Source organism: Triturus cristatus, chromosome 11 (assembly GCF_964204655.1).
Source record: "Triturus cristatus chromosome 11, aTriCri1.1, whole genome shotgun sequence".
Lineage (NCBI taxonomy): Eukaryota > Metazoa > Chordata > Amphibia > Caudata > Salamandridae > Triturus > Triturus cristatus.
This window is the reverse complement of record NC_140594.1, coordinates 28903056-28930585: the sequence shown is the minus strand read 5'-3', so window position 1 is coordinate 28930585 and position 27530 is coordinate 28903056. Positions and strand designations below refer to the sequence as shown.

Sequence of the window (27530 nt, the reverse complement as noted above, 5' to 3'; positions counted from 1 at the left end):
GTCGTGTGTCACTGTGGTCTTCACCATTCCCTGTACTTTGATAGCTCTTGCTGTGTTGAGCCTTGGTCACCACTGGTGTGTCCATGGTCAGCCATGGGTGGTCATGTGTCATTGTGGTCTTCACCGTTTCTTGGACTGTGATAGCTCTTGCTGTGTTGAGCCTTGGTCACTACTGGTGTGTCCATGCTCCACCATGGATGGTCGTGTGTCATTGTGGTTTTCACCGTTTCTTGGACTGTGATAGGTCTTGCTGTGTTGAGCCTTGGTCACCACTGGTGTGTCCACAGTCAGCCATGGATGGTCGTGTGTCACTGTGGTCTTCACCATTCCTTGTACTTTGAAAACTCTTGCTGTGTTGAGCCTTGGTTACCTTTGGTGTGTCCATAGTCCACCATGTATAGTCCTGTGTCAATGTAGTCTTCACCGTTCCTTGGACTGTGATAGCTCTGTGTTGAGTCACCTTCTGGAAGTGCCCACGGTAATCCATGCCTTTTTTTCTCCCAGGTCCTCCGTCCCCACCTCAAGATGTCTCCATCCACGCCCGGCCAGCGACCGTCACTATGCTGGTCTCTTGGAGGCCCCCGGTCTTGTCGCCAACAGGCACCTCGAATGGCGCCAGTGTCATCGGCTACGGCGTGTATGCCAAAGGGCACAGGGTACGTGAACGTGATATACCAGGTCATGCATTAACCCACAATCTTACTCCTGTAAATCGTTAATCCCTTTTCTTCTCTCAGAGGTCCCGGTGTCTGCCCATATTGTTCATGTTCTGAGAATGGAATTAAAAACCTGTTTCTGGGTCATATATCTCTCTGAACAAAAGAGTGGGCAGTGCTTGTTTGTACGTGTGTCTCTCTTATTGCCTCCTATTGTTTATATGTAAGTTCAAAGGATCGTCTCCCTAAGGGCGCAAAATGTGATCGCTTAAAGTCCCCATTTTATCGTGTATGTATTAAGTTCCTGACATGATTTAAGATCGCTCCTTTTATTGTTTTCTACAAATTCAGATGGAAAATCACTACAGTGTGGCACTAAGTGTAAAAGAACGAGATCCCATTAAGGCCCCACTTAGCCATATATGGATATGAATTCCTAAATGTCTGCCCATTTAGGCCAATTGTTAATCCTTTGTTGCAGAAAGGCGAAGGTTTGCACAGAGCCTCTTAAGCTGCCAGAGATCAGACAGGGCTAGCATTCACTTTCTAGAGGATACATTTTTTAACTTTTTTGAATAAAGTAACATTTCTCCCCATCATCTGCTGTAGATTTGAAAAGGTGTTTCACAATTATTTGCATGTCATGAAATCCAGAACTAACGTGGGGCATTATGATAGTCTGCAATGCCCAAATTATAAACAACGAAAGTCCACCAAAAGTCTTCCCTTCTTACAAAATGACTCAGTCGCACTGTGATGACACGGAATGCTGCCCAGCATTGGCTGAAGCCGGCAGTGATGTCATCAAAAGTGAGACAACATGCTCTGGGATTGGTCTTCTGATTTTGGAGCAAAAACCATTCTCTCTTGTATCTCAAACTTCCAAGAGCAGGGTGATGTGTTTTTTAAGAACAGAGAGTGGGCGTTAGGTTTCTTGTTTACAAGCAATAATTATATTTATTTGTAAGAAAGTAAGGAACGCTTAGTGCACTGCGTAGAACTAATTCTCTTAGTGCCGCAAGAGAAATCCTCCATTATTTACATAAGTTTAAACTCCAAAACTTAACTTTGTCGCCTACAACTTAGGCTCCTTGTAACCAATCCTTTTCAAATATCTCATGTCTACTTCAAATTAAGAAAAGATCAGAGCATAAGACTTTGGTATAGTTGTATAACAAAAATTTAAAAAACAAGCATTGGAAAAGCCAATAGTCCTGGCTCTGGCAGGATAGTTCAAGAATATGCCACAAAAAGAAGAAAAAAACAGAAAACATGGCTGCCATATACTTGCAATAAAAAATGTAAATTAAAAAAATTACAATTGTGCATACATTTAATAAATTAGTTTAGATGGTTTATAGCAAAAAGGTTTAGAGAGAACAGGGATAGCAGCCCCTCTTAGTTTTCATGTACACCAGGAAAATATGATGCAAAGGAATGGTAGTCTAGTGCTGTCACCTAAGACATAGGGGGTCATTGAGAATCTGGTGGGCTGTTCTTTGTTGCACCAGGGCACCTGAGGCATGCACTCGCCTGCCCTGGCCGGCTACAGTCACCGTATTTTGGAATCTACACCTACCTGGCTGGGATCTCGCTGGCTTCAGAGGAGCCCCATCAAATCTACACCTACCTGGCTGGGATCTTATTGCCTTCAGAGGACCCCCATCATTTCGTCTCCTCTCATGGCATCCACGTTTGCTGAGTGGCCACCATGTGTCATTTGGCTGCTCAGAAAGAACCCCCTCCCACAGCCGGTGCTTGAGTTTGTGTAACAAAATATAATGACCCCGGCATCCTGGGGGTTTTGCCCAGGGGGTGGAGGTGTGTTTTCTTTCTGTACAAAACCCCCTGGCTTTTTCTGACTGTCCCGATTAAAAATAGAGTTGATGACCTGAGGTACTTACAATGAGAGCGGCAAGTCTATCGGGCTGTCGGTTTAAGGCTTCTGCCAACAGCGCCAGTGGGGTCACTGCCAGCAGAAACAAGACGGTCTACCCAACTCTAAATACAACCAACAGTTTGGAAGACAGGGTACTCTGCCACATCTGAACTCTGCCACAAAAAAGAGTAAAAAAGGAGGGAATAGAAAAAAATGATGACGTAAGCAGCAACCCACCCGCCCTGGCATTGTAAGGCTCTGCGTTTTAGGCAGGTGTGCGCATATATATTCCAAGATAAAGAAAGTAATAATTGCTAAATAGATTGCAGCTTCCTATGTAAGATTTTCAATTTTTCTTAAATAAAAAGAAAGCTCTAGGAATGCCCCTGCAGGAGTCCCGTGGCATCACTGAAGTGTTACTGCGGTACAGAGGATGTTGTGCGGGGCATGGTGGGAGGGGTATTGTAGGAGTTCTGATGATTGTCGCTGTGAGAAGTGGCCCCTCTTCTCTCCTGCACTGAGGGTTTGCTGATGTGTGGTGGTTGTGAAAGGGTTTTAAGGAGTCTTCTCCAGGATGCTAACATGAGCTGTGTTTATGTGCAGGTGGCAGAGGTGACATTTCCTACAGCAGAGAACGTGGTTGTTGACCTCAGCCGCATCCAGAATTTGGACGCCACGGAGATCACAGTTCGAACTCTTTCAGCACAAGGCGAATCCGAGGACTCCCCACATGCCCCCATTCCTACTGACCTCCTGGTGCCCACGCCCCCCCAATCTAGGACTGCCCCCCAATGCAAGCCCGCAGTCCATAATACCAAAGATGACCACTTGGGGCCGCATCGACGCACAGACGAGCCCTGGGAGCACCCTCGCCCCTTGTCCCCTCTCCCGGGCCACAACCTGGAGCCACCACACTCCAACTACCACAGCCCGACTCATGGCAGGCGTTCTCCCTCGCCACAGCGCATCCTGCCACAGCCTCAAGGGACGCTGGTCTCCAACACGGTGGCCAAAGCCATGGCCCGTGAAGCAGCACAAAGGATGGCGGAGAGCAATAGAGTAAGTGCAAACATCTCAAGATTGTTGTCCTTCGTAAGTGCCATGTGTTTAAGGTGCCACTAGATCATGGCAAGAATGCCCAGCACACAAATGTAGAATCACATTTATTGAATGACCATTTAGAGGAGGTTATTGGCCATAGTTATCCATAGGGTCCTTTCCATGACTGATATAAGGCATTAAATAAGGCATTACATGTTTTACAGGTGTTTGTATAATTGTGTTTGTATCAAAAATACCATGTTAAGTTTAATTAATATGTTTGTTTACCAATACTTTACATGTGTCGGGTCTTATTGTTGGTGGGTTCGAAAAAATTCTGTCTAATTTAAAGCAGAGGAATAGAGCATTAAATAGTAAAGGTCAGAAAAGTATTCAAGTTGCTAAATCTAACCTGAACCCTACACCCTTATCCTGTCTCCGCAGCTAAATTATAATAACCCTATCCATGTACCTGAACACTAACCTTAACCCTGCACCCTGCACTAGCACCTCAACCCTAATCCTATCCTTATACTTGAACCCTAATCCTATCCCAGCACCTAAACTTTAATCCTATCCTTATACCTGAACCCTAATCCTGGCCCTGCACCTAAACTTTAATCCTATCTTTATACCTAAACCCTAATCCTATCCTTATACCTGAACCCTAATCCTATCCTTATACTTGAACCCTAATCCTATCCCAGCACCTAAACTTTAATCCTATCTTTATACCTAAACCCTAATCCTATCCTTATACCTGAACCCTAATCCTGGCCCTGCACCTAAACCTACACCCTAGTCCTATCCTTGCACCTAAACCCTAACCCTATCCCGCACCAAATCTCTTGGCATAGTGAGGCACCAATACTGCTGACCCAGGTCTGTTGGCATATTGAGGGGCTGGTACTGCTGACCCAGGTCTTTTATCATAGTGAGGCGCTGATTCTGGTGCCCCAGGTCTGGTGGGACAGTGAGGTGCTGACACAGTTGTAACAGCTCTATTAGTAGATACTGTTCTAACAGCTGTTAGTAGATACTGTTCTTACAGCTGTTAGTAGATACTGTTCTAATAACTCAGTTAGCAGACACTGTTTCAAAAGCTCAGTTAATGGATTCTATTCTAACAGCTTTGTTAGTAGATACGGTTATAACAGCTCTTTTAGTAGATATTTCTCTAACAGCTCTGTTAGCAGATACGTTTTAGCAGTTCTGTTAGTAGATACTACTGTATCAGCTCTGTTAGATACTGTGTAACAGCTCTGTTAGTAGATACTCCTGTAACACCTCTGTTAGATACTGTGTAACAGCTTTGTTAGTAGATACTGTTCTAACAGCTGTTAGTAACTACTGTTCAAACAGCTCTGTAGATAATTCTCTGACAGCTCAGTAAGTAGATTCTGTTCTAACATCTCAGTTGCAGCTGACTTAGTAGATCCTGTTCTTCAAACTCTGGGGTATATTCACAAGAACGTGTGATAACTACCGCAAGAGTAGCTTAACGCAACTCTCAACATCGCAGCATATCGCGGGCAAATTACGCCGTGCCAACCAAGTATTCACAACGCGGCGGTAGCATGCGACAGTCACCAGATAACACATCAAATGGCTGCGCAAAAATCAACGCCACACCGCTAAAATGCGAAACACGAATGCAAAAAATCATGCGATGAGGCCAATCGCGGTACAAAAAGTTGCAAAAACCAGCCACAGGCCTGCAAATCCTACGCGTCTGGCGAGAAAATGCACCATATAAACCACAGAAACAACACACCAGAAACAAGCCAAAGCACGTAGCAACATGGATGCACCCTGACCCAGCGCAGAGGCCAACGCAAACCCCACAACCCCCACAGACCACCAGCAAGGAACGACGGGGACGGCCGAGGAGAAGAGGGAGAGGAAGACGGGGTGCAGTCCGCAGCAAAACCAGGTCAGCGTCACTGAGGTGACAGAACACTACCAGCAACTAACCCACAAGTAGACCACCTGGAATGCAGTCGGAGTGCCGAGGAGGCCAGTCGAGGAGGCAAAGAGGCACTGGCATGATGTGACAACCTAAACCAGGCTCAAACCCGCTTGCCAACAGGAAGGCTGCAATGGCGACAGGAGGTTGCAGTCCTGCGCCACAGGAAGAGCTGAAGGAAACCGAGGCCACAGTTACCATTGTGGAGATGGTGCAAGTAGTAGGGAGTACGGACACAGCTCGAGAGGACCGGACACAACATCAAAATGGTGAGTAACGACCAGAGACTGGAGGCACGGGGGGAGATGGGCACAATGGCACACATGCACAACGAGGTGTAGCACACTGCACATCCACAATTACCCAGGATCATCCCCTTGGCACACTGCAGCACACACACATAGCAAGAACAGCACACTCACATTGACGGCAACGTGGTACAATGCGCAAAGCCGACACCGCAGAACAGAGGACACAACTGGCTCCGCACATGCACAGAAACATGCCTACTACATCTGACAGAGCTGGAAATTGTGAAATGGAAATGTATGCGTACGACCTCACATCCGTCATCTAGTCCAAATGTACACTGTCCCGCAGAAGAATCCAGCACCTCCCAAACAGTCACAATTTACATTGTCATACAGTCTGCATGTAAACCAGTACAATGCTCCAACATACATGTCAACACAATGTCAACATGCATCTCCCATTCACATTGCAGAGGGGCACACAACACCTCCAGCAGAGCACAGAATACAACACATCTGTGATGCCGGAGAGGGCCACCACACCTTGGACACCGACGCCCACAACAGCCCATGGATATCCCACGCAACCCACCACCAGGACCCGGGCTGCCAAGCTACTTAGAGGAGAACACAGAGCCTGCAACAGACCACACAGCAGGAAGCACCCGCAACCACAGCCGGCTCACGACACTTGATCCACCCACACATGGCACCCCAATGCCATGTGTCGGCATGCCAAAAGGAGGTGGCCCAACAGGTGTGGGTTGGCTCCGAACCCATGGAAGGTGAACTAGATCACATACATTGGTGTCTATTACCCTTCAGGGACCACCTACACCCCACAAAGGAGACCCACACTGCCATAGAGACACATGCAGATGCACATACACAGTACACAACCACACCCAGGGGCCCGCACATATCAGTCACACACCCACCTTGGCCCTGCGCACGATGGCCCAGTCCACTCTCCTTACGAATTGAGTGGGTGACAACAAGGCTACATGTCCAAGCTCAAACCCGATGCCGGCGGTGACATGCCTGCATCCGCAGTACTCAGCACAAGGTAATGTCGTAGGGCTCTTGGCCCCCATGCATACAACAAGACCACAGGTACACACGCAGACGTTATGTTGAACTGGCTACGGGCACATGCGCCCGGCCCCTTTATTGGCAGGGCCACATGTACAGTGACTCCTGTGTTGGATGTGTGTGGGGTGGGTGCAAGCCAGCCCTCAGGGAGTAGTTGGTGTTGGCAACAAATACAACAGTCAACACAATGAATACGTAAACAGACAACACCAGCATTACATGGACAACTGCGGAGCATCATGGAGGTAGCCTGAGCAAGTCCAGAGGGCACACAATGAGCAAACAGAAGTGTCCGTGAGTTACAGCGCACTGAGGTCTGGGCACAACAGCTGAGCGCGCCCATGTGAAGAAAAAGTATCGGATTGTGTCCCTTCGAGATATTCCTGATGTAGATGCAGTGGGGTGTGTTAGACCTGCATCATCATCCTCATCAACGTCCCAGGTCTCCCACACTGCTTGAGGTGACATCGCTGCGCAAGCTCTCCACAGCACAAAACTCAATCAGTAATGGACGATGGCTTGTGGTGCACTAAGACAGTGGCACCTGGAGTGCCGATCAGGGTATCAGTCTGATGATGGCATCTACAACAGGTGTGAGCAACTCCGTAAGTCTGTCAGGACCACCGTTTCGACTCTGGCAGATGGCGGATGGAGGTGGTCATGGCGGTGGTGGCGTGTGCCTCCTGTGGTGATGCGACATCCGGGCCAGTCAGGACTCGATTTGGTGTGTGAGCCCTGGTGGACCGCAGTTGAGGCCGGAGGCAACGGACAGCGCAGGACCACAGACACATGGCGTTGATGACCCCAAGGCCATCGCCTCAGAGGCCATCCAATATCTCAGAAGAAGGGGTCTCAGACTCGAGCAGCACAGAGTTAGTGGCCCCGGATGCACTGCGGCCGGCACAGGCACCCAGCCACGGGACGGTGACTTGCGGTGCAGTCAGATGGGCCATGCGACCTGAGCAGGTCCTCATCAATGTCCGAGGTGTATGTTGCGGAGGGTTGTGGGGGACAGTGGAAGGTGTCCTCCAGGGCATGATGCAGAGGGTGGAAGCTGTCCGGAAGCAGCAAATGGAGGGGTGGAATGCCACGGCCTCGTCTTCACCACAAAGTCAGTATAACCGCCATGATGGCGACGACAACCCCAAGTCCATGGACTCAGTCGCCACCAAAGTCCAACCAGAAAGTGTCAATGGGTCTCGGGGAATAGACATAGTGGCACCGGGGCTGAAAGGGTATGCAGTCTGTGATGAGGCCTGTACAATGACAAAGTCTGCCATAAATAAATCAATGTTACAGCAAACAAATGATGGACGGAACGCTGACAATGCAAATATTCTCCCCCAGTCAAAAGATCTGTTTTAAATCCAATATTTCTTTAGCCCACTACACCACCCCAGTTTGGACCCAGCCGTATGCAAATCAGTCTTGACCCTGTCCCTCATGGGAATAGTCCAGACCGAACTGCCAAGCCAGGTCCTCCCTGGACCGGAAACAAGCATCCTGGGACCGGTTTCAGGGTATGTCACCCTTCATCAGCCAGGCTAGCTTGAATCCAGTGGCACAGTGAGCAAGGGACCCACGTCTGGGCATACCCATCCCACTTAGGGTGAAAAGTGTTACAGCAAACAAATGATGGATGGAATGCTGACAATGCAAACATTCTAGTTCGGGCTGGACTGTTCCCATTGGGCATATGGCTGGGTCCAAACTGGAATGGCATGGTGAGCAAGAAAACGATGGATTTAGGCCCAGATCTCTGTACTGGGGGGGAATGCATGACATTGTTCTGCATTCAGTCCATCAATTGTTCTTTTTGCATAAATAAATCAAGGCTGAATTCAAAGGTGTGTGTGACCTATTCGACCGCAGTGTTGGCCAGGGGTCAGCGGTCAGCAAGGGCCCACAGCCACGTGTCGTTGGGATGCTATGCACATGGTTGCTGCCACCTGACCAAAGGGAGTACAGTGAAGTTGAATCTTCCTTTTTGTGCGTACACGGACAATGTATGATCAAGACTCAGTTCCAAATGTGTGATCTACTTGTCCATAGTGTGGGGCGAAGGCAGTAGTCAGCAGGGGACCACACCCACCTGTCCTTGGCTCGTGATGCACAGAGTTAGAGACACCAGGGCAGTTGTCGGTAGTGTTCGATCACCTCTGTAACGATGATCCTATTCCCTCCGGACTGCAACACGTCATCCTCTTACGCCTCTCCTTGCGTGCAATGATATGTATTCTGCCTTTGAATAGTCAATGCTCAGTTCCAATTCTGTGACCTACTCGTGCGCAGCGTAGGCCGAGGGCAGTAGTCCGCGTAGGCCCACAGACACGTGTGGTTGTGATGCTATGCACAGACTTGGTGGCACTACATCAAAGGGAGTATAGTGACATGAACTCTGCCTTATATAATGTTCACTGCCATGGTGTAATCAAGACTCAGTTCCAAATGTGTGACCTACTTGACCATAGTGTAGGCCGGAGGCGGCAGTAGAGTACGTCAATGAGAAAGAACTAAAGCGGGCCTGGGTCGTGGAGGCCTTGATGGTCTGAGAGGCTGTCAAGGTCACGGCTTGGACTTTGCACCGGCACATGGTGGGCCCTCCTTGACACACGCCGGTGTCGGAAGGTGATCAGTGTGGCCTAACTGCACAGGGGTGGGCCTGAAGGGTTCGGGGTCCAGCGAGCCGGGGTACGGCAGGCGCACATGATCGCAGGCAACTCCGCTCACGAGGACAGCGTCGGCCTCGTGGCGTGGTGAGAGGCGCCGCCCTGGCACAGACGTTGGGCTTTCCGGAAGAGGACCACACACAGGGCTATGTGCTTTTTATTCACACCCCTACGCTGGCCTGGCATACGCTGGGCCATCCCACTCCACTCACGCTTACGGGGGGGCGTAACAGGCAACATTTCCGCGAACTCCCCGCACGCTGGGGTGACATGGTTGCATCCACTGTCCACTACACTTTATGCACCAGAGGTGTATGTTGCCATGGATATGGGTGTGTTCGGCATACTGCGGTCTGTCCAGCGCATCTCCGCCACTCTTGGCATTGTGTACTTTCCCAATCATGGTTCTTCTGCATCCTTCACACATGCCTGGTTGCCACCTCTCCCCACATTGGGCCGGTGTGTGGCTGAGGTGCCATGCCGCTGATGGCTCATGTTCACGGCTTGCCCAGGTTGTCATTGTGAGTTGTTCTGTCGTGTCTGGTGGGTGGGCATGTTGTTTTGCATGTTGGTTGTGATTTTGTGACGTGTGCATTGCCAGAGTTGTGAGTTGCATGGTTGTGAAGTTGAGGTGAGTGGGGTGTTCATTTGGAACTTGCCAAGGGGCTGTGCATTTCCCTTGGTACCATCCTGGGAACACTGGTTGCTGCTGGACTGTCAGAGGATGAAGGGACCATGCACACTGGCTGGGTATTTGGAGGCGATATTAGTGGAGGTTCCACGGTGTTCGGATGTTGCCTGCACATTGATGTGAGACGTGTACTTTCTGTTGCGGTGATTGTGTGCTGTGTCACCTGGGGGCACAGGTAGGATATGTGTGCTGTGGATTGCCCCAACACGTGCGTGCATCCAGCTATGGCGTATGGTCCTTGCTTGGTCTCCAGCGGATCCTGCGCATTCTGTTGGACGTATAGGGACTGGGGTACCAGGCTGATGGTGATGTCCAGGACAGGTGTGAGGGACTTGGATGTGGCTGGTTGTGAGACTCATCCGACTCTGGCGGGTGTTGGTTGGGGGGTTCCAGGGGCCAACAGGTGCAGCACAGCCAGCAGCTTTGTGTGGGGTGGGTCTTTGTTTGTCCGCTGTGTTGTTGCTGTCTGCCTGTTGGGCAATGTTGGTCAGGATGCGTAGGATGGTTGTCCTTTTGTGCCTGTAGTGAGCAATGACATTGTCAGGTGTTGGGTCTGTGAGGCTGGTGCGTTTCCTGGGGGTCCGCTGTTTTTGTCTGCGCAGCCTCTGTGGTGGTCTGGGGGGAGGGGGGGTTTCTAGGTGGTTGTTGGGGTCCTGGGGTGGTGGTGGTGGGTGTTGTGGCCCTCTTGGGTGTTAGGGCTGCATGACCAGTGGCTCCGTGGCATCTGTTGCCGTTCCGATGTGGCTGTGGGCTGGGCTCCCTTTTGTGGTGCAGGCTGTGGTCCGACTTTGCACCAGGTCAGAGCAGGTGTTATTTTCCTGCTGCTAGCGCGCCTTATCGCCTGTTTTGTGTTCTTATTGCAGATCTGGTTTGTCGATGTGAAAGTTGTGGAGGGGTGTTGACGCAGCTTTTTGCACGGGAACGCCTACTCTGCATCCCATTAGCGATAGTTGCGGGAGTCATCTGTGGCGATGTTCTTTGCGGCTGGTATCGCGGGTAAACTGGTGCTGTGGGCTGTTAACACCAGCTTGTGATTGGGGTGATAAGTTTATCGCAACTTTGGCTGCGATAAAGTGCCGTTGATTCGACGATAGTTCCTTGTGAATATCCCCCTCTGTCTTTACATACTGTTTTTGAAGGTCTGGTATGCACTGTTTTTCTAGCTCCTTTAGCGGAGATGATGTGGGTGCAATGTCCAAGGGCAGAAGTTTGTTCCTACGATGTCCCACGACCTCTGATTTTGGTTCACACTTGTTTTGTCGCCAGATGGAGAGGAGAACCATATTCAGTGAGCGGAGCAGTGCTGTGCACTACGCCAACTCGGATGAAGAGGAGGATGAGGAGGAGGAAGATGGCTACGACTCCCCACACACAAAGAGGAAAGGGGCCTCGGTGGATGAATTCCTGAAGGGCTCGGAGCTGGGCAAACAGGTAATGCAGGCCCTGCCGCTGTGCAGTGTCCCAGCGAGGTGGAGTCAATCACAACCCTTTCGGCTACCAGAGCCGAGTGTGAACACCAGGCAAAAACACCACGGAGGTTTTCAAAGTGAGCAGGTGAAACTTTTAATAAAAAGAAGCAACTGCAATGTTTTAAAGCAAAATATTTAAAAAAAACATTCATAGGGAGAGACAATGGGAAGTTTAGTGTCCATTTGTGTTCCTCACTGTGAGTCCCCTCTTTCCGTTGAATAATCGATACGTTGCTGCTTATTGTCAGTAGTGCCTCTGTGAACGGGGGCAGCGGGAGGGTGGGGGTTCCCAGAAGCATTCTTCTTGACCCTGTTAGTGGATATAATGCCTTCACGTCTATCACACAGACTTTCAGTGTCTCTTCACGAGGAACCCTCTAATGCCCTGGCTGCTTTCACCCCACAAGGAAGCAGAGGGGGTTCAGTGACTCCATTAACCCTTTGTCTGCTGCAGTCAAACCTTAATGAGATGCGATTCGATCTCCTGCCATGCACACGCCTGATTGTTAGCGAATGGCTGGTTCTAATGTGATGCGTGCATATGCCCCATAACCTTCAGTGAGGTTTGCTTTTTAGGTCTCGCTGAGCCCAGCGCATGCGCTGGCTCGGAGAGACATTTTGTATGTGAGTTTTCAAAGTGCTGCTGACTGGCCTAGCGCTTGCGTTCACGCGACCGTGCACACGCGATCCGCTAGCCTTCAGCAGCACTTTGAAAACTCGTGCATCATCGCGATCACTTTCGCTTTCAGAGCGAGAGCGATCGTGATGACGCACGCTTTCAATGCTTGTTTTCTTTGCTCATGCGCACACAACTCCCGCTTCTCCCCCTCCCCCACCACATATCGCGTCTCACGGCCACTCGCGCGCGGCCAACGCTTGTTCCTATTTGCTTTTACCATATCCCGAATGTGTACTATCGTTCATCATAAGGCAACAGGAAAAAAAACTGCCAGGGGTGGCTTTTTTACACACAGAGCCCTTTATATCCGGAGTGGGGGGCCCTCCGTGTACAATGCAGGGGGGCCCCTTAAACTTTCGTTACGCGCTGCCAGGTCTCTGCACTTGCTGTCTCGACCCAGGTTCTGCCTTTCATGATCTGAGAGTCTCCCGTCCATCTCAGGGGGGCAGAAAGCACGATGAGCTGTCCAAGCGCCCTCAGTCCCCAGCTCCCATAGTCTGCAGCTATGGGAGCATGTCAGAATCACGATGTACGGTGGCTGCGAAGGTCCTGAAAGCATCATCAGGCGGTGGACTGGAGCTCTCCTCACGTGCCTCCACGACGCTGGCATCCCAAGCCACACCCCCTCAATAAGGGAATATGACAGGTAATGACCCCCTGAAACAACACTGCCCCCGAATACTTACACACACTAACGCTACTGACCCTCAACTGTTGTCTTTGCGCTTGTCTTATGACTACAACGAGCAAACAACTCAAACTGTTAACACATCCCAGAGTGTTAAGAAATACACTCCAAAGGGCTCTGAAGTCAAAAAGATGTATGTTGCCTTTTTTACAGACAGGATGCTCGAGCCAGTCCACCTGTTTACGTCACATCCTCCGGTCCGATCGACCCAGGAGACCCCACTGGCTCTGAGCGAACCAGGTTCCTTCTTTGCCTGGCCATGTTCTGCATGTGTTTGGAACCCCCTGAACTGCCTGTGCTTTTTATTCTCGGCCATTGTCACTCACCCTACACTTGGTCTCTGGTTGCCTGTGTTTAAGGTCGTTAGTTCTGCCTGTGTCCGTTTTAGTGTAGCCCAAGGTCACACACCCTGCACTTTGCGATTACTTTCCTGTACTTTGAATACTTTACTATGAGCAGGAATTCTCCTGAGTATCTGCGTGTAACAAATCTTTGTACTGTCTTCACGGAGTTTCCTAGGAGACCTAAGCCTTTTGTTCACCTTTTTTTAGACAACATCAAAGGTTTTGGCGCACGAATCTATTTCTGAATCAAACGCCTTGTATACTGCTGCCATCTAGTGGTTATGTTCGGAATTGACCGGCTTGCTTTGACTGAAGAGTAGCCCAATCCCAGTGTGATGGGCCCGGAAGCTCTGAATTGGGTCTGATGTGACCCCCCAAAGATCTGAACATCTGACATGAATTTCACTCTGGGAATCATCCTCTTCAGAGTTCCTGGGTTCAGAGAGAGTTTTCTTGCAGAGTTTTCCCAAGTTGTCACACATCACAGAATCACGCGGTTGTAGTGGCAGTAACACTGGTGACCTAGCACCAAGGTGTGGCTGCCTGTGTTGATTTTAGACTCCCTTCCGTTCACATCTAGCAGATGTTCTATCTAGGAGTGGCGTTCTGTGTCCTACTTGTCACTTAGAAATCTAGAACCCTGCCCCACATAAAGTGGCGTCTTCCATCATGGGGTTAGGGCCAGGTTGGTCATTTAGTCCACCGTGCATTTCCCCGGGGATTGGAGCCACAGACAGCTTGTTTCTAAAGTTTGAAGGCTGCTGCCTCTCTTCCCAGCTCCTGGGGGAATAGTTGAGACAGCACTAAAATACTTTTGAAGTAATTCCTTTTTGATGATGATGTTAATCTTTATTCGATTATACAGAATAATCATAAAAGATACAAACACTTGTTAAAAAGGAGTACATAAAACATGTTACAAGGGAGCACATAAAACGTTTAAAACCATTTTTAGACACATACCAGTTCAATATAGCCAATTTAAAAAGTTCATAAACACATAAAATCCGTTTACGATCAGGACCCCGGCCTATCATATACATCATTATTACTATGCACACATTATTTTGTTCCAGTAGAAGGTGCCTTTTAATTTGGCGATGACCGCCGTCATCACCACCTGGCCCTTTAGTAGTTGTAAGAATAAACAAGCATTGGCATAGCCAATAGGTCTCGCCTTTGGGACCTTATAAGTGTTTAGTTATCCATTACAATATCCTTGGTGCAACAACATCAACTGTTGCATGGCTAAACACTTATAAGGTCCCAAAGGCGAGACCTATTGGCTAAGCCAATGCTTGTTAATAATATATGTATGTCGAATTTGATTTTCTTATAATGTCACACGAAGTACATCGAACAGTACAAACATTAGACCATTTAATTTAAAAACATAACCGCAAAACTGCAGATTTTCTCAAAAACAGCTGACATGTTTCCATCCTGCGACTCTCACCTGAATTCACATCTCTAAAGTCACTTCTCATGAATGCACACATGTATACATACTATTGTGTCAATAAGCAGCTGTAACAACATCAGTTCTCTGTGTAATGAGTTGAGCAGAGATCTCTCCAAAACGAAGGGTTTCTATTCTCATGGTTGTGCTGAATGCCACGGCTTTAAGACCTTGGGTTCACCAGGCCCTTCCTTCCCATTAGTGACTAGTCCTCGAGTGTCAGTGCTTGCATACTTGGAACGCATCTGGATACCCTCGCGGGTGACAAGCAGCGCTATACAAATACCACTTGATTGACTGAGAGCTTCGGCAGAGGTACAAGGTGAGCTTTCTCCTACTGGCCAGGGTAGGAGGCTGAGAGGGTCTCAGGTGGAGCCCAGGCACTTCAAAGCGTCTCTTTTTCCCCGGGTGCAGGCAAGAGATCTCCATGTGTCTGGACTTGCGCTCATCTGATGGGGGTCTTCCTTTCTGCGTTTGCTGGGATAGCACCGAAGACCTCTGCGCCATTGAAGGTCTCTTTGACCAATAATGTCACAGGAACCTAAATGGTTTGATTGGACCGGCTCTAAGGCCCTCCGTCAGCTGAAGGCCGCTTTAAAGCTGGTACCCGAGGGAGGGATCATGTTGCTTCTTGTTGGAGGTGTACAAGAAGGCACTTGCAGATTGCAAGCTCAGTCTACGTCAGATGAATGAGTTCAAGCGCGGCACCCAAAGAACGCTCTTTGTTCTAGAAGGTGATAAACAGACCTTGCTTTGCAGAAGCAAATGGCCCGGCCATATGCCATCACATTTCCGAGCATCAGTGGATGGAGCATTTTGAAGGGGTCTAAAACTTTGGCTTGAATGGAGGCGAGGAGAACCTGGGCAGTCTAGCAGGGGGTAGAGCGCATGTGGTTTTCACGCTGGATGACGTAACCGAGGGCATCCCAGTGTTATCCTGCAACAAGGCTCTAGGACCTGATGGGATACCGCCTGATCTGTTTTTGGCTGACATTGAGATCTGGAGTCCAGCATTGACGCTGGTCCTAAACGCTGCAGTGTGGTAAGAAGGGAGACAAGAAAAGTTCCCTGTGTTATCGGCCGTTATCACTGATTGATACTTTGGTGAAGGTTTTGGGGAAGGTACTGTTTAATAGGCTGATGTTGTGGGCAGATGAAGATGACATTTTTCGGAGGTACAATATGACTTCAGGCCGGGCAGATCGACAATGGACCAATGTCTGCATTTATATTTAATTATAAACAAGTATACTGTTGCCTTGCCCGGGTCTCTTCATCTCTCAGGGAAGGCTGACCACCCAAGGGTGGGGGTGAGATTGCTACCGGTTGTGTTATGTGCCGATGACGTGGTCCTCATGGCCTGGACCGCCGTGGGACTGCAGTCATTACTGGATACATTTCTCATCTTTATGGCCAGCTTGGACCCTACAGTAAACTTTACTAATTCTTACGTGATGGCAGTTGGCCCAAGGTCCCCCAGTCCAAAAGCTTTCAAGGTGAGAATTCATATCCTGACTAAAGTCACGTTTTTTTCGCTACCTTGGGGTACTGTTCAATGCGGACAAAACCTGACAGCGCCTGACTGATGCAAGAAAAGGGGAGCTTGTTAGGGCCGGGGGCGCTGTGGCTAGCTTATCCCAAAGGCTGGGCTCCAGGTCCCCAGCATCTTAGCTAAGATGCACCAGTCTAAATGTGTCTCCAAGGCTCTCTATGGCAGTGAGGTGTGGGGATACACGGAAGGCGACAACATCCAAATAGCTGAAGACACGTCTTTAAGGCACGTGTTGCAGGTCCACACAGGTACACCTGCGTTCTTTGTCCCTGAGGAGTTGGGTATAAAATACATCGGAGCCATCATTGCTCTTGGACCCCTGTCATGTGGCATCAAGGTCTGGACCGGGGAGGGAGCCAGGCTGTAGCCGATTCTTTCCGAGTGTTTGTCCCTTGATGATGCGGACAGACTTCCTTGGCTGGCGCAGGTGAAGGCAGCCTTGATTGGCCTGTGTAGGGAGGACTCCTCGCCCAGACCCCTGTAGCTGAAGCGGGCGAGGGATCCGTGATTACAGGATCTTAGACATGCGACAACATCTTCCCCTTTAAAGACCGGATTCTACTGCCGAGGGAGGCATAGCTTACTTCATTGTTTGTGTTGTCTTATGTAGCGTGAATGCCACCTGTATCACACATTGTATAATAATGAAATATATTGACAGGAACAGAAAGAGTTAACTATTTAGCGATACATTTACAGGGGTGACATATAAACGACAGCACCAAAGATAAAAAGATATACATTCGATGTGTCAGAGGAGGGAAAGGACAAGAACGGGTTTAACGTCAGTAGAAGGAATCATGGAATGGAGCTGAGAATTTAAACAGAGTGATATCTAGCTTGAGGATCACGTGGATACACAGAAGCAGCACATCTGGATGAGACAGACCACATGGATACACAGAAGCAGCACATCTGGATGAGACAGACCACATGGCTACACAGAATCAGCACATCTGGATGATACAGACCACATGGATACACAGAAGCAGCACATCTGGATGAGACAGACCACATGGATACACAGAAACAGCACATCCTGAGGATACAGATCACGTGGATACACAGGAGCAGCACATTTGGAGGATACAGACCACATGGATACACAGAAACAGCACATCTGGATGAGACAGACCACATGGATACACCGAAGCAGCACATCTGGATGAGACAGACCACATGGATACACAGGAGCAGCACATTTGGAGGATACAGACCACATGGATACACAGAAGCAGCACATCTGGATGATACAGACCACATGGATACACAGAAGCAGCACATCTGGATGAGACAGACCACATGGATACACAGAAGCAGCACATCCTGAGGATACAGACCACATGGATACACAGAAACAGCACATCCTGAGGATACAGATCACGTGGATACACAGGAGCAGCACATTTGGAGGATACAGACCACATGGATACACAGAAACAGCACATCTGGATGAGACAGACCACATGGATACACCGAAGCAGCACATCTGGATGAGACAGACCACATGGATACACAGGAGCAGCACATTTGGAGGATACAGACCACATGGATACACAGAAGCAGCACATCTGGATGATACAGACCACATGGATACACAGAAGCAGCACATCTGGATGAGACAGACCACATGGATACACAGAAGCAGCACATCCTGAGGATACAGATCACGTGGATACACAGGAGCAGCACATTTGGAGGATACAGACCACATGGATACACAGAAACAGCACATCTGGATGAGACAGACCACATGGATACACAGAAGCAGCACATCCTGAGGATACAGACCACATGGATACACAGAAGCAGCACATCCTGAGGATACAGACCACATGGATACACAGAAGCAGCACATCCTGAGGATACAGACCACATGGATACATAGAAGCAGCACATTTGGATGATACAGACCACATGGATACACAGAAGCAGCACATCCTGAGGATACAGACCACATGGATACACAGAAGCAGCACATCCTGAGGATACAGACCACATGGATACACAGAAGCAGCACATCTGGATGAGGCAGACCACATGGATACACAGAAGCAGCACATCCTGAGGATACAGACCACAAGGATACCCAGACACAGTGCATCCTGAGGATACAGATCACGTAGATACACAGAAGCAGCACATCTGGATGATACAGACCACATGGATATACAGAAGCAGCGCATCTTGAGGATACAGACCACAAGGATACCCAGACACAGTGCATCCTGAGGATACAGATCACGTAGATACACAGAAGCAGCACATCTGGATGATACAGACCACATGGATATACAGAAGCAGCGCATCTTGAGGATACAGACCACATGGATACACAGAAGCAGCACATCTGGATGATACAGACCACATGGATACACAGAAGCAGCACATCTGGATGAGACAGACCACATGGATATACAGAAGCAGCGCATCTTGAGGATACAGACCACATGGATACACAGAAGCAGCGCATCTGGATGACACAGACCACATGGATAGACAGAAGCAGCGCATCTTGAGGATACAGACCACATGGATACACAGAAGCAGCACATCTGGATGACACAAACCACATGGATACACAGAAGCAGCACATCTGGATGAGACAGGCCACATGGATACACAGAAGCAACACATCCTGAGGATACAGACCACATGGATACACAGAAGCAGCACATCCTGAGGATACAGATCACGTGGATACACAGGAGCAGCACATTTGGAGGATACAGACCACATGGATACACAGAAGCAGCACATCCTGAGGATACAGACCACAAGGATACACAGAAGCAGCACATCTGGATGAGACAGACCACATGGATACACAGAAGCAGCACATTTGGATGAAACAGACCACATGGATACACAGAAGCAGCACATCTGGATGATACAGACCACATGGATACACAGAAGCAGCGCATCTGGATGATACAGACCACATGGATACACAGAAGCAGCGCATCCTGAGGATACAGACCACATGGATACACAGAAGCAGCGCATCCAGAGGATACAGATCACGTGGAGACACAGAAGCAGCGCATCTGGATGATACAGACCACATGGATACACAGAAGCAGCGCATCCTGAGGATACAGATCACGTGGATACACAGAAGCAGCGCATCCTGAGGATACAGACCACATGGATGCACAGAAACAGCGCATCCTGAGGATACAGATCACGTGGATACACAGAAGCAGCGCATCTGGATGATACAGATCACATGGATACACAGAAGCAGCGCATCCATAGGATACAGATCACGTGGATACACAGAAGCAACGCATCCTGAGGATACAGACCACATGGATACACAGAAGCAGCACATCTGGATGAGACAGACCACATGGATACGCAGAAGCAACACATCTGGATGAGACTGACCACATGGATACACAGAAGCAGCACATCCTGAGGATACAGACCACATGGATACACAGAAGCAGCACACCTGGATGATACAGACCACATGGATACACAGAAGCAGCACATCCTGAGGATACAGACCACAAGGATACCCAGACGCAGTGCATCCTGAGGATACAGATCACGTAGATACACAGAAGCAGCACATCTGGATGATACAGACCACATGGATATACAGAAGCAGCGCATCTTGAGGATACAGACCACAAGGATACCCAGACACAGTGCATCCTGAGGATACATATCACGTAGATACACAGAAGCAGCACATCTGGATGATACAGACCACATGGATATACAGAAGCAGCGCATCTTGAGGATACAGACCACATGGATACACAGAAGCAGCACATCTGGATGATACAGACCACATGGATATACAGAAGCAGCACATCTGGATGAGACAGACCACATGGATATACAGAAGCAGCGCATCTTGAGGATACAGACCACATGGATACACAGAAGCAGCGCATCTGGATGATACAGACCACATGGATAGACAGAAGCAGCGCATCTTGAGGATACAGACCACATGGATACACAGAAGCAGCACATCTGGATGACACAAACCACATGGATACACAGAAGCAGCACATCTGGATGAGACAGGCCACATGGATACACAGAAGCAACACATCCTGAGGATACAGACCACATGGATACACAGAAGCAGCGCATCCTGAGCATACAGATCACGTGGAGACACAGAAGCAGCGCATCTGGATGATACAGACCACATGGATACACAGAAGCAGCGCATCCTGAGGATACAGATCACGTGGAGACACAGAAGCAGCGCATCTGGATGATACAGACCACATGGATACACAGAAGCAGCGCATCCTGAGGATACAGATCACGTGGATACACAGAAGCAGCGCATCCTGAGGATACAGACCACATGGATGCACAGAAACAGCGCATCCTGAGGATACAGATCACGTGGATACACAGAAGCAGCGCATCTGGATGATACAGATCACATGGATACACAGAAGCAGCGCATCCATAGGATACAGATCACGTGGATACACAGAAGCAACGCATCCTGAGGATACAGACCACATGGATACACAGAAGCAGCACATCTGGATGAGACAGACCATATGGATACACAGAAGCAGCACATCTGGATGAGACAGACCACATGGATACACAGAAGCAGCACATCCTGAGGATACAGACCACATGGATACACAGAAGCAGCACACCTGGATGATACAGACCACATGGATACACAGAAGCAGCACATCCTGAGGATACAGACCACAAGGATACCCAGACACAGTGCATCCTGAGGATACAGATCACGTAGATACACAGAAGCAGCACATCTGGATGATACAGACCACATGGATATACAGAAGCAGCGCATCTTGAGGATACAGACCACAAGGATACCCAGACACAGTGCATCCTGAGGATACAGAATACGTAGATACACAGAAGCAGCACATCTGGATGATATAGACCACATGGATATACAGAAGCAGCGCATCTTGAGGATACAGACCACATGGATACACAGAAGCAGCACATCTGTATGATACAGACCACATGGATACACAGAAGCAGCACATCTGGATGAGACAGACCACATGGATATATAGAAGCAGCGCATCTTGAGGATACAGACCACATGGATACACAGAAGCAGCGCATCTGGATGATACAGACCACATGGATAGACAGAAGCAGTGCATCTTGAGGATACAGACCACATGGATACACAGAAGCAGCACATCTGGATGACACAACCCACATGGATACACAGAAGCAGCACATCTGGATGAGACAGGCCACATGGATACACAGAAGCAACACATCCTGAGGATACAGACCACATGGATACACAGAAGCAGCACATCCTGAGGATACAGATCACGTGGATACACAGGAGCAGCACATTTGGAGGATACAGACCACATGGATACACAGAAGCATCACATCCTGAGGATACAGACCACAAGGATACACAGAAGCAGCACATCTGGATGAGACAGACCACATGGATACACAGAAGCAGCACATTTGGATGAAACAGACCACATGGATACACAGAAGCAGCACATCTGGATGATACAGACCACATGGATACACAGAAGCAGCGCATCTGGATGATACAGACCACATGGATACACAGAAGCAGCGCATCCTGAGGATACAGACCACATGGATACACAGAAGCAGCGCATCCTGAGGATACAGATCACGTGGAGACACAGAAGCAGCGCATCTGGATGATACAGACCACATGGATACACAGAAGCAGCGCATCCTGAGCATACAGATCATGTGGATACACAGAAGCAGTGCATCCTGAGTATACAGACCACATGGATGCACAGAAACAGCGCATCCTGCGGATACAGATCACATGGATACACAGAAGCAGTGCATCCATAGGATACAGATCACGTGGATACACAGAAGCAGCGCATCCTGAGGATACAGACCACATGGATGCACAGAAGCAGCACATCTGGATGAGACAGACCACATGGATATCCAGAAGCAGCGCATCCCAAGGATACAGACCCCATGGATACACAGAAGCAGCACATCTGGATGAGACAGACCACATGGCTACACAGAAGCACATCTGGATGATACAGACCACATGGATACACAGAAGCAGCGCATCTGGATGATACAGACCACATGGATACACAGAAGCAGCGCATCCTGGGGATACAGACCACATGGATACACAGAAGCAGCGCATCCTGAGGATACATATCACGTGGATACACAGAAGCAGCGCATCTGGATGATACAGACCACATGGATACACAGAAGCAGCGCATCCCGAGGATACAGATCACATGAATACACAGAAGCAGCGCATCCTGAGGATACAGACCACATGGATGCACAGAAGCAGCGCATCCTGAGGATACAGATCACGTGGATACACAGAAGCAGCGCATCTGGATGATACAGACCACATGGATACACAGAAGCAGCGCATCCTGAGGATACAGATTACGTGGATACACAGAAGCAGCGCATCCTGAGGATACAGACCACATGGATGCACAGAAGCAGCACATCTGGATGAGACAGAGCACATGGATACACAGAAGCAGCTCATCTGGATGAGACAGATCACATGGCTATCCAGAAGCAGCGCATCCTGAGGATACAGAGCACATGGATACACAGAAGCAGTACATATGGATGAGACAGATCACATGGATACCCAGAAGAAGCGCATCCTGAGGATACAGACCACATGGATACACAGAAGCAGCACATCTGGGTGAGAAAGACCACATGGCTACACAGAAGCAGCGCATCTGAATGATACAGACCACATGGATACACAGAAGCAATGCATCTCATGGATACACAGAAGCAATGGATCTCATGGATACACAGAAGCAATGCATCTCATGGATACACAGAAGCAATGGATCTCATGGATACACAGAAGCAATGCATCTCATGGATACACAGAAGCAATGCATCTCATGGATACAAAGAAGCAGTGTATCTTGAGGATAGAAAAACATGAAAAAAACAGGGTTAGCAGATGCAAGATATGATGCTCTAATAATCGCAACTGAAGATGTATGACACATATTGCTACCAGCAGCCTCAGCAAAATGTGCTAGAGAAGGGAGGTGGTGAGGGGAAAGAAGCTTTGGAATCTGGGTTCTAATCCCAGATTTGACAGCCGACAGGCAATGTGTGATTCTGGGCACTTAGTGGCATATCTACAAGGGCATTGTGCCATCGGATCTCCATTTTTTCCGACGCTCCAGTGACACAATGCCCTACTTCATTTTTAGAAGGCGGCTCTAAGGCGCTTTGCATGGCCCAGCACCACCTTGTAAATATGGCCCTTCTCAGCACAGTTTTCTGTGGCAAAGAGGCGTGCATTGGGTGTTAATGTGGGCGTTTCCATGCAACACTCATTGCTTTTTGACACTGCTGCAGATTTACAAGGATCTGTAGCCAAAAATGAATGCCTTTGAAAAGGAGGCGTTCGTGTAGTGCAACGAGGAGAAATACTTTTATTTCTCCTCGTTTTTTGCTCTTTGTGCTGCACAACACCCTTAGTGATGGTTTTTGTGCAGTAAGGTGTCCCTTTCTGCACAAACACAATCATCCCTGCGTGTGCTAGGCAGATTTTTAAACGCCGCCGCGAGTGAAAACACAGTGGTGCACCGCAGTCCTGTAAATAGATGCATCCCTGCGTTTCTGAAGTGGCGCAGTGTGACGCAGCTAAATTGCTTGCAGCACCGCGCTGCGCAATTTCGTTGTAGATATCCGCCCCTGAGTTTCTCTGTCACTAATGTTGCAATTGTAAAATGTATCAAAATCCTTAAAATGGATGCCTTTCATATACATTGTCTTGAACGCTCCCTTGCCCACCAGCTAGTTTGGCTCCATAAACAGCGAGGGCCTCATTAACCGTATTTTGCCCAAAGTCAAAATAAAAGGCTAATGCTCCGTATCTATAAGAAACGCCGCATTCTTGTCCTCTTTCCCTGCGTTGGCACTCAAATGGCTGCCTTATGCCAACGTAGTCACTCTGGCACCATGGTGCAAGGGTGTCTTGAGTTGTAGGGATGATTGCTTGTGTGCAGGAAGGGGCACCTTCCTGCACAAAAACAATCCCAAGAGGCTTTTTCCTCTTTCTGTGCGCGCTGCGGAATGTTGCACACATACAAAGGGGAAATAATGAGGGGAAATAATAATGTTATTTCTCCTCGTTGTGCCTCCCCTACGCCTCCACGGGGGAGGCGTGGCCTTTTGAGGCAAACCAAGGTTTGTAGAATGTTATAAATCTGGGAATGTGTCGAATGACTTGGGAACACCCACCGTAACGCCCATGGTGTACCTTTCCTTCTTAGTGTGAGGCAACGCAGAGACTTGCGCTGCGTTGCATCACTTCATATCTACAAGGCAATAATAAGCCAAGCAGGGCGGCTTTACGCGGCCTTGTAGATATGGCAAAGCCCTGTGCTCCACCGGAACATCACAAAAAGTGACGTTCCGGCAGTGTACAGGGTTTGTAAATGAGCCCCTGAGTTCTTCATATCAGAGGTCCTGGCCTCACTATCGCGTGAGCCCTGGGACAGTGACATGTGCTCACAAGTACCTCCTTGAAGTGCTTCTTGACATCTGGGTGCTGGAGTGAGGGATGATAGTGCCAAGTATACCCTCAGCTAGAAACACATGCAGCGCCCTCGCTCACAAGGCACCACCAAGGGGCTCTATAATCCATGGCCGCCCCCCTCCGCATAACCATCCCAGGTGAATTGACCGATAGGAGGTGAGGCCGGCATGTAGTGAATGAGCCACGTGGATGGCGTCCCCTGGATTGTGGTGCCTGGAGCTGGAGGGGCCATGAAAGGAAGCACAGGAGGGAGACAGACTAACAACCACCACGACTGATGCCGGTGGGACTACTTAAAAAGAGTCCCAGTCCCCCAAAATACCACCAGCCCACATTAAATACTGGATACACCAAGGAGTAAACAGCAAGAAGAGAGGGAGAGAGAGAGACAGACAGACTTCTCGAGGAGGAAGCCAAACCTCACTCGACCTATATTTTGAAGAATTTGTAACAATAGGTATTACGGACCGCTATGTTCTCAAGCCAGACCCAAAAATAGAAGTTTATTAAACATGCTTAAAGACTGCTGAAGCGTATAAAGGTTTCTAGTACAATACATAATAAAACTAAACATCTTTGGAGCTGGCTTATTTCCTGCTTGTGATAAAAGACTCGGGCGTAGCTTCGCGGAGGGGGATAGATATTTGGGGCGTTGCACCCCCTCTAATAAATGTATTATAGTTGGGAGCAGGTGCCTTCAGTCAGTATGGTGAGGTGCCTGTCTGATTTCACCTAGGATGTTTACCTGCACCCACAGACTCACACTGTCTCCCTCCTCTCCGTTCAGGGGCCCGCAGGCTTCTCAGCGTTTTGTGGGGACCCTCTTTTGTCTTTTAGCACCAGGACACCTTCGGGTAATCGTGCGCTCTATAAAATCACTCTAACATAACATAACATAACATGTGTTTCTTGAAATTGTGCTGTAGCCACTGTTGTCTTACCCACAGTGAGTGTGGGGGGCCTGTGAATAGTTGAGGGGATACCAGCTGTCTTTCATGTCTAAATCTTCTTTGAGCAACATACTTAATACTTGACTAAGCCAGTGCTCGCTTCACCCCCTACATTCCCATGTCTTCTCACGGTGGGCGTCACACCAGCCCCTGCTCGTCTGGGATAAACATTGCATTATAGGTTTGTTCACTTGGCATTCTAGTTTACTTTTCGGACAGCGTCTTGCTGAACTGCCCTGAAGAATCCATTGCGCCCTATTAATCTTCAGAACAGAAGCGACCTCATTTTACATCTATTACTCACATAATTTCAAACTAATTATACAGTGTCTCTCCCCTAGTCACCAAATTTCAACAAATCCAGTTCATTAGCCATCGGTGGCGAACAGATGTCGGGCCTATTAAACGTGAATTAAGTCCTTATTGGAAGCACTTACTGTAATGCATGTGTAGTGCCGGCTGTGGGGTGACGCTGCGCCCCCCTCCTCTGGAAATGAATGCATTCGGCAATGTCCCTCGCGGACCCCAATGCCTGGACAGGCTCGGTGCGGAATCCATTTAGATGCAAATATGACGGTACTCTGAGCACGCCCTCGGATTGAACTGTGTTCCATAATAATATTAATTTGTAATTGATATAATGCCTGCTGCCCTGGAAATAAAGCTTTCTAGCACTGCAATAAGAGATGCTATTATTTCTAAAATCAATAACACCTATTTATCGATATCCCCAGGATTAAAGGCCAGACTAGCTTGGTTTCAAAGATGTGACCTGCAGGTTTGATCACTGGGGTCAGGCCCCTGCTGTAGACGTGTGACTGACTCTACCCAGCACCATCTGCTCTTTAAAACCATCCCCTTTGTGGCATAAGTCGGAATCTTTCTGTAGGCATCCAGACCTCAGGGAAAATGTCAACACTGCCTCCCCATGCGCCCCCCCCACAACCTCTGTCAATAACTGTCGCTCACATGGGTGTTTGTTCTCTGTGATGCCGAACACCTGAGCAATAATGCAAAAAGGGTACAGAGTTCCTCTAAGGAAGACAAGAAAAAGAAGAAAGATGTATTGTCATGTGTCAAGGGAATCACCTGGGCCTGGCTGTAAGTGAAGCAGGTCGAAACGAAGGGGGAGAGTCCCTTGTTGGAACTAGGGCTCTCACACACCCAGCAAGCTAGGTGTCATGCTTCATCATATGAGCCTGCCCCTCGTCAGGTCGGCGCTGCAATACCTGACGGGCACCCAATATTGGGGCTCTTTGGCGGGGATCTGTTGTTCCTGCCGATGGGTGCAGTGGGGGTAAGGGGCCCTAATGTGTGTAGACATAAGTGATAAGTGAAGTGAGTGTAAAATAGGTACCGTTTGTCCACAAGGATACTTTTATTGTAGTGGTAAACAGCCTAAGTAAAAATTGGTTGAGGTGGGTATTAGAACTAGAGGTAATGGAACTAGTTATACATGCCCCACTCTCAAAGAGATCTACATGTTTCGTGCCATAGTAGCCATAAAGGTCAGGGCACTTCCTCAGGATCAGTGTTGGAACTGTCTACAATGCGTGGGTACGTGAAGAATCTACATCCCTA

At 48.8% G+C, this 27530-nt stretch overlaps 1 protein-coding gene across 8 annotated transcripts in view; it reads left to right on the top strand.

Moving 5' to 3' along the window:
- RIMBP2 (RIMS binding protein 2) overlaps positions 1–27530 on the top strand; it is a 1529140-nt gene that overhangs the window by 1237823 nt on the left and 263787 nt on the right. For all 8 annotated transcript variants that reach the window (XM_085633657.1, XM_085633660.1, XM_085633661.1 and 5 more), the window contains 3 exons: positions 505–656; positions 3139–3594; positions 11512–11676. In XM_085633657.1, the coding sequence (XP_085489783.1) occupies positions 505–656; positions 3139–3594; positions 11512–11676 (773 nt within the window). The remainder of the gene's footprint in view (positions 1–504; positions 657–3138; positions 3595–11511; positions 11677–27530) is intronic.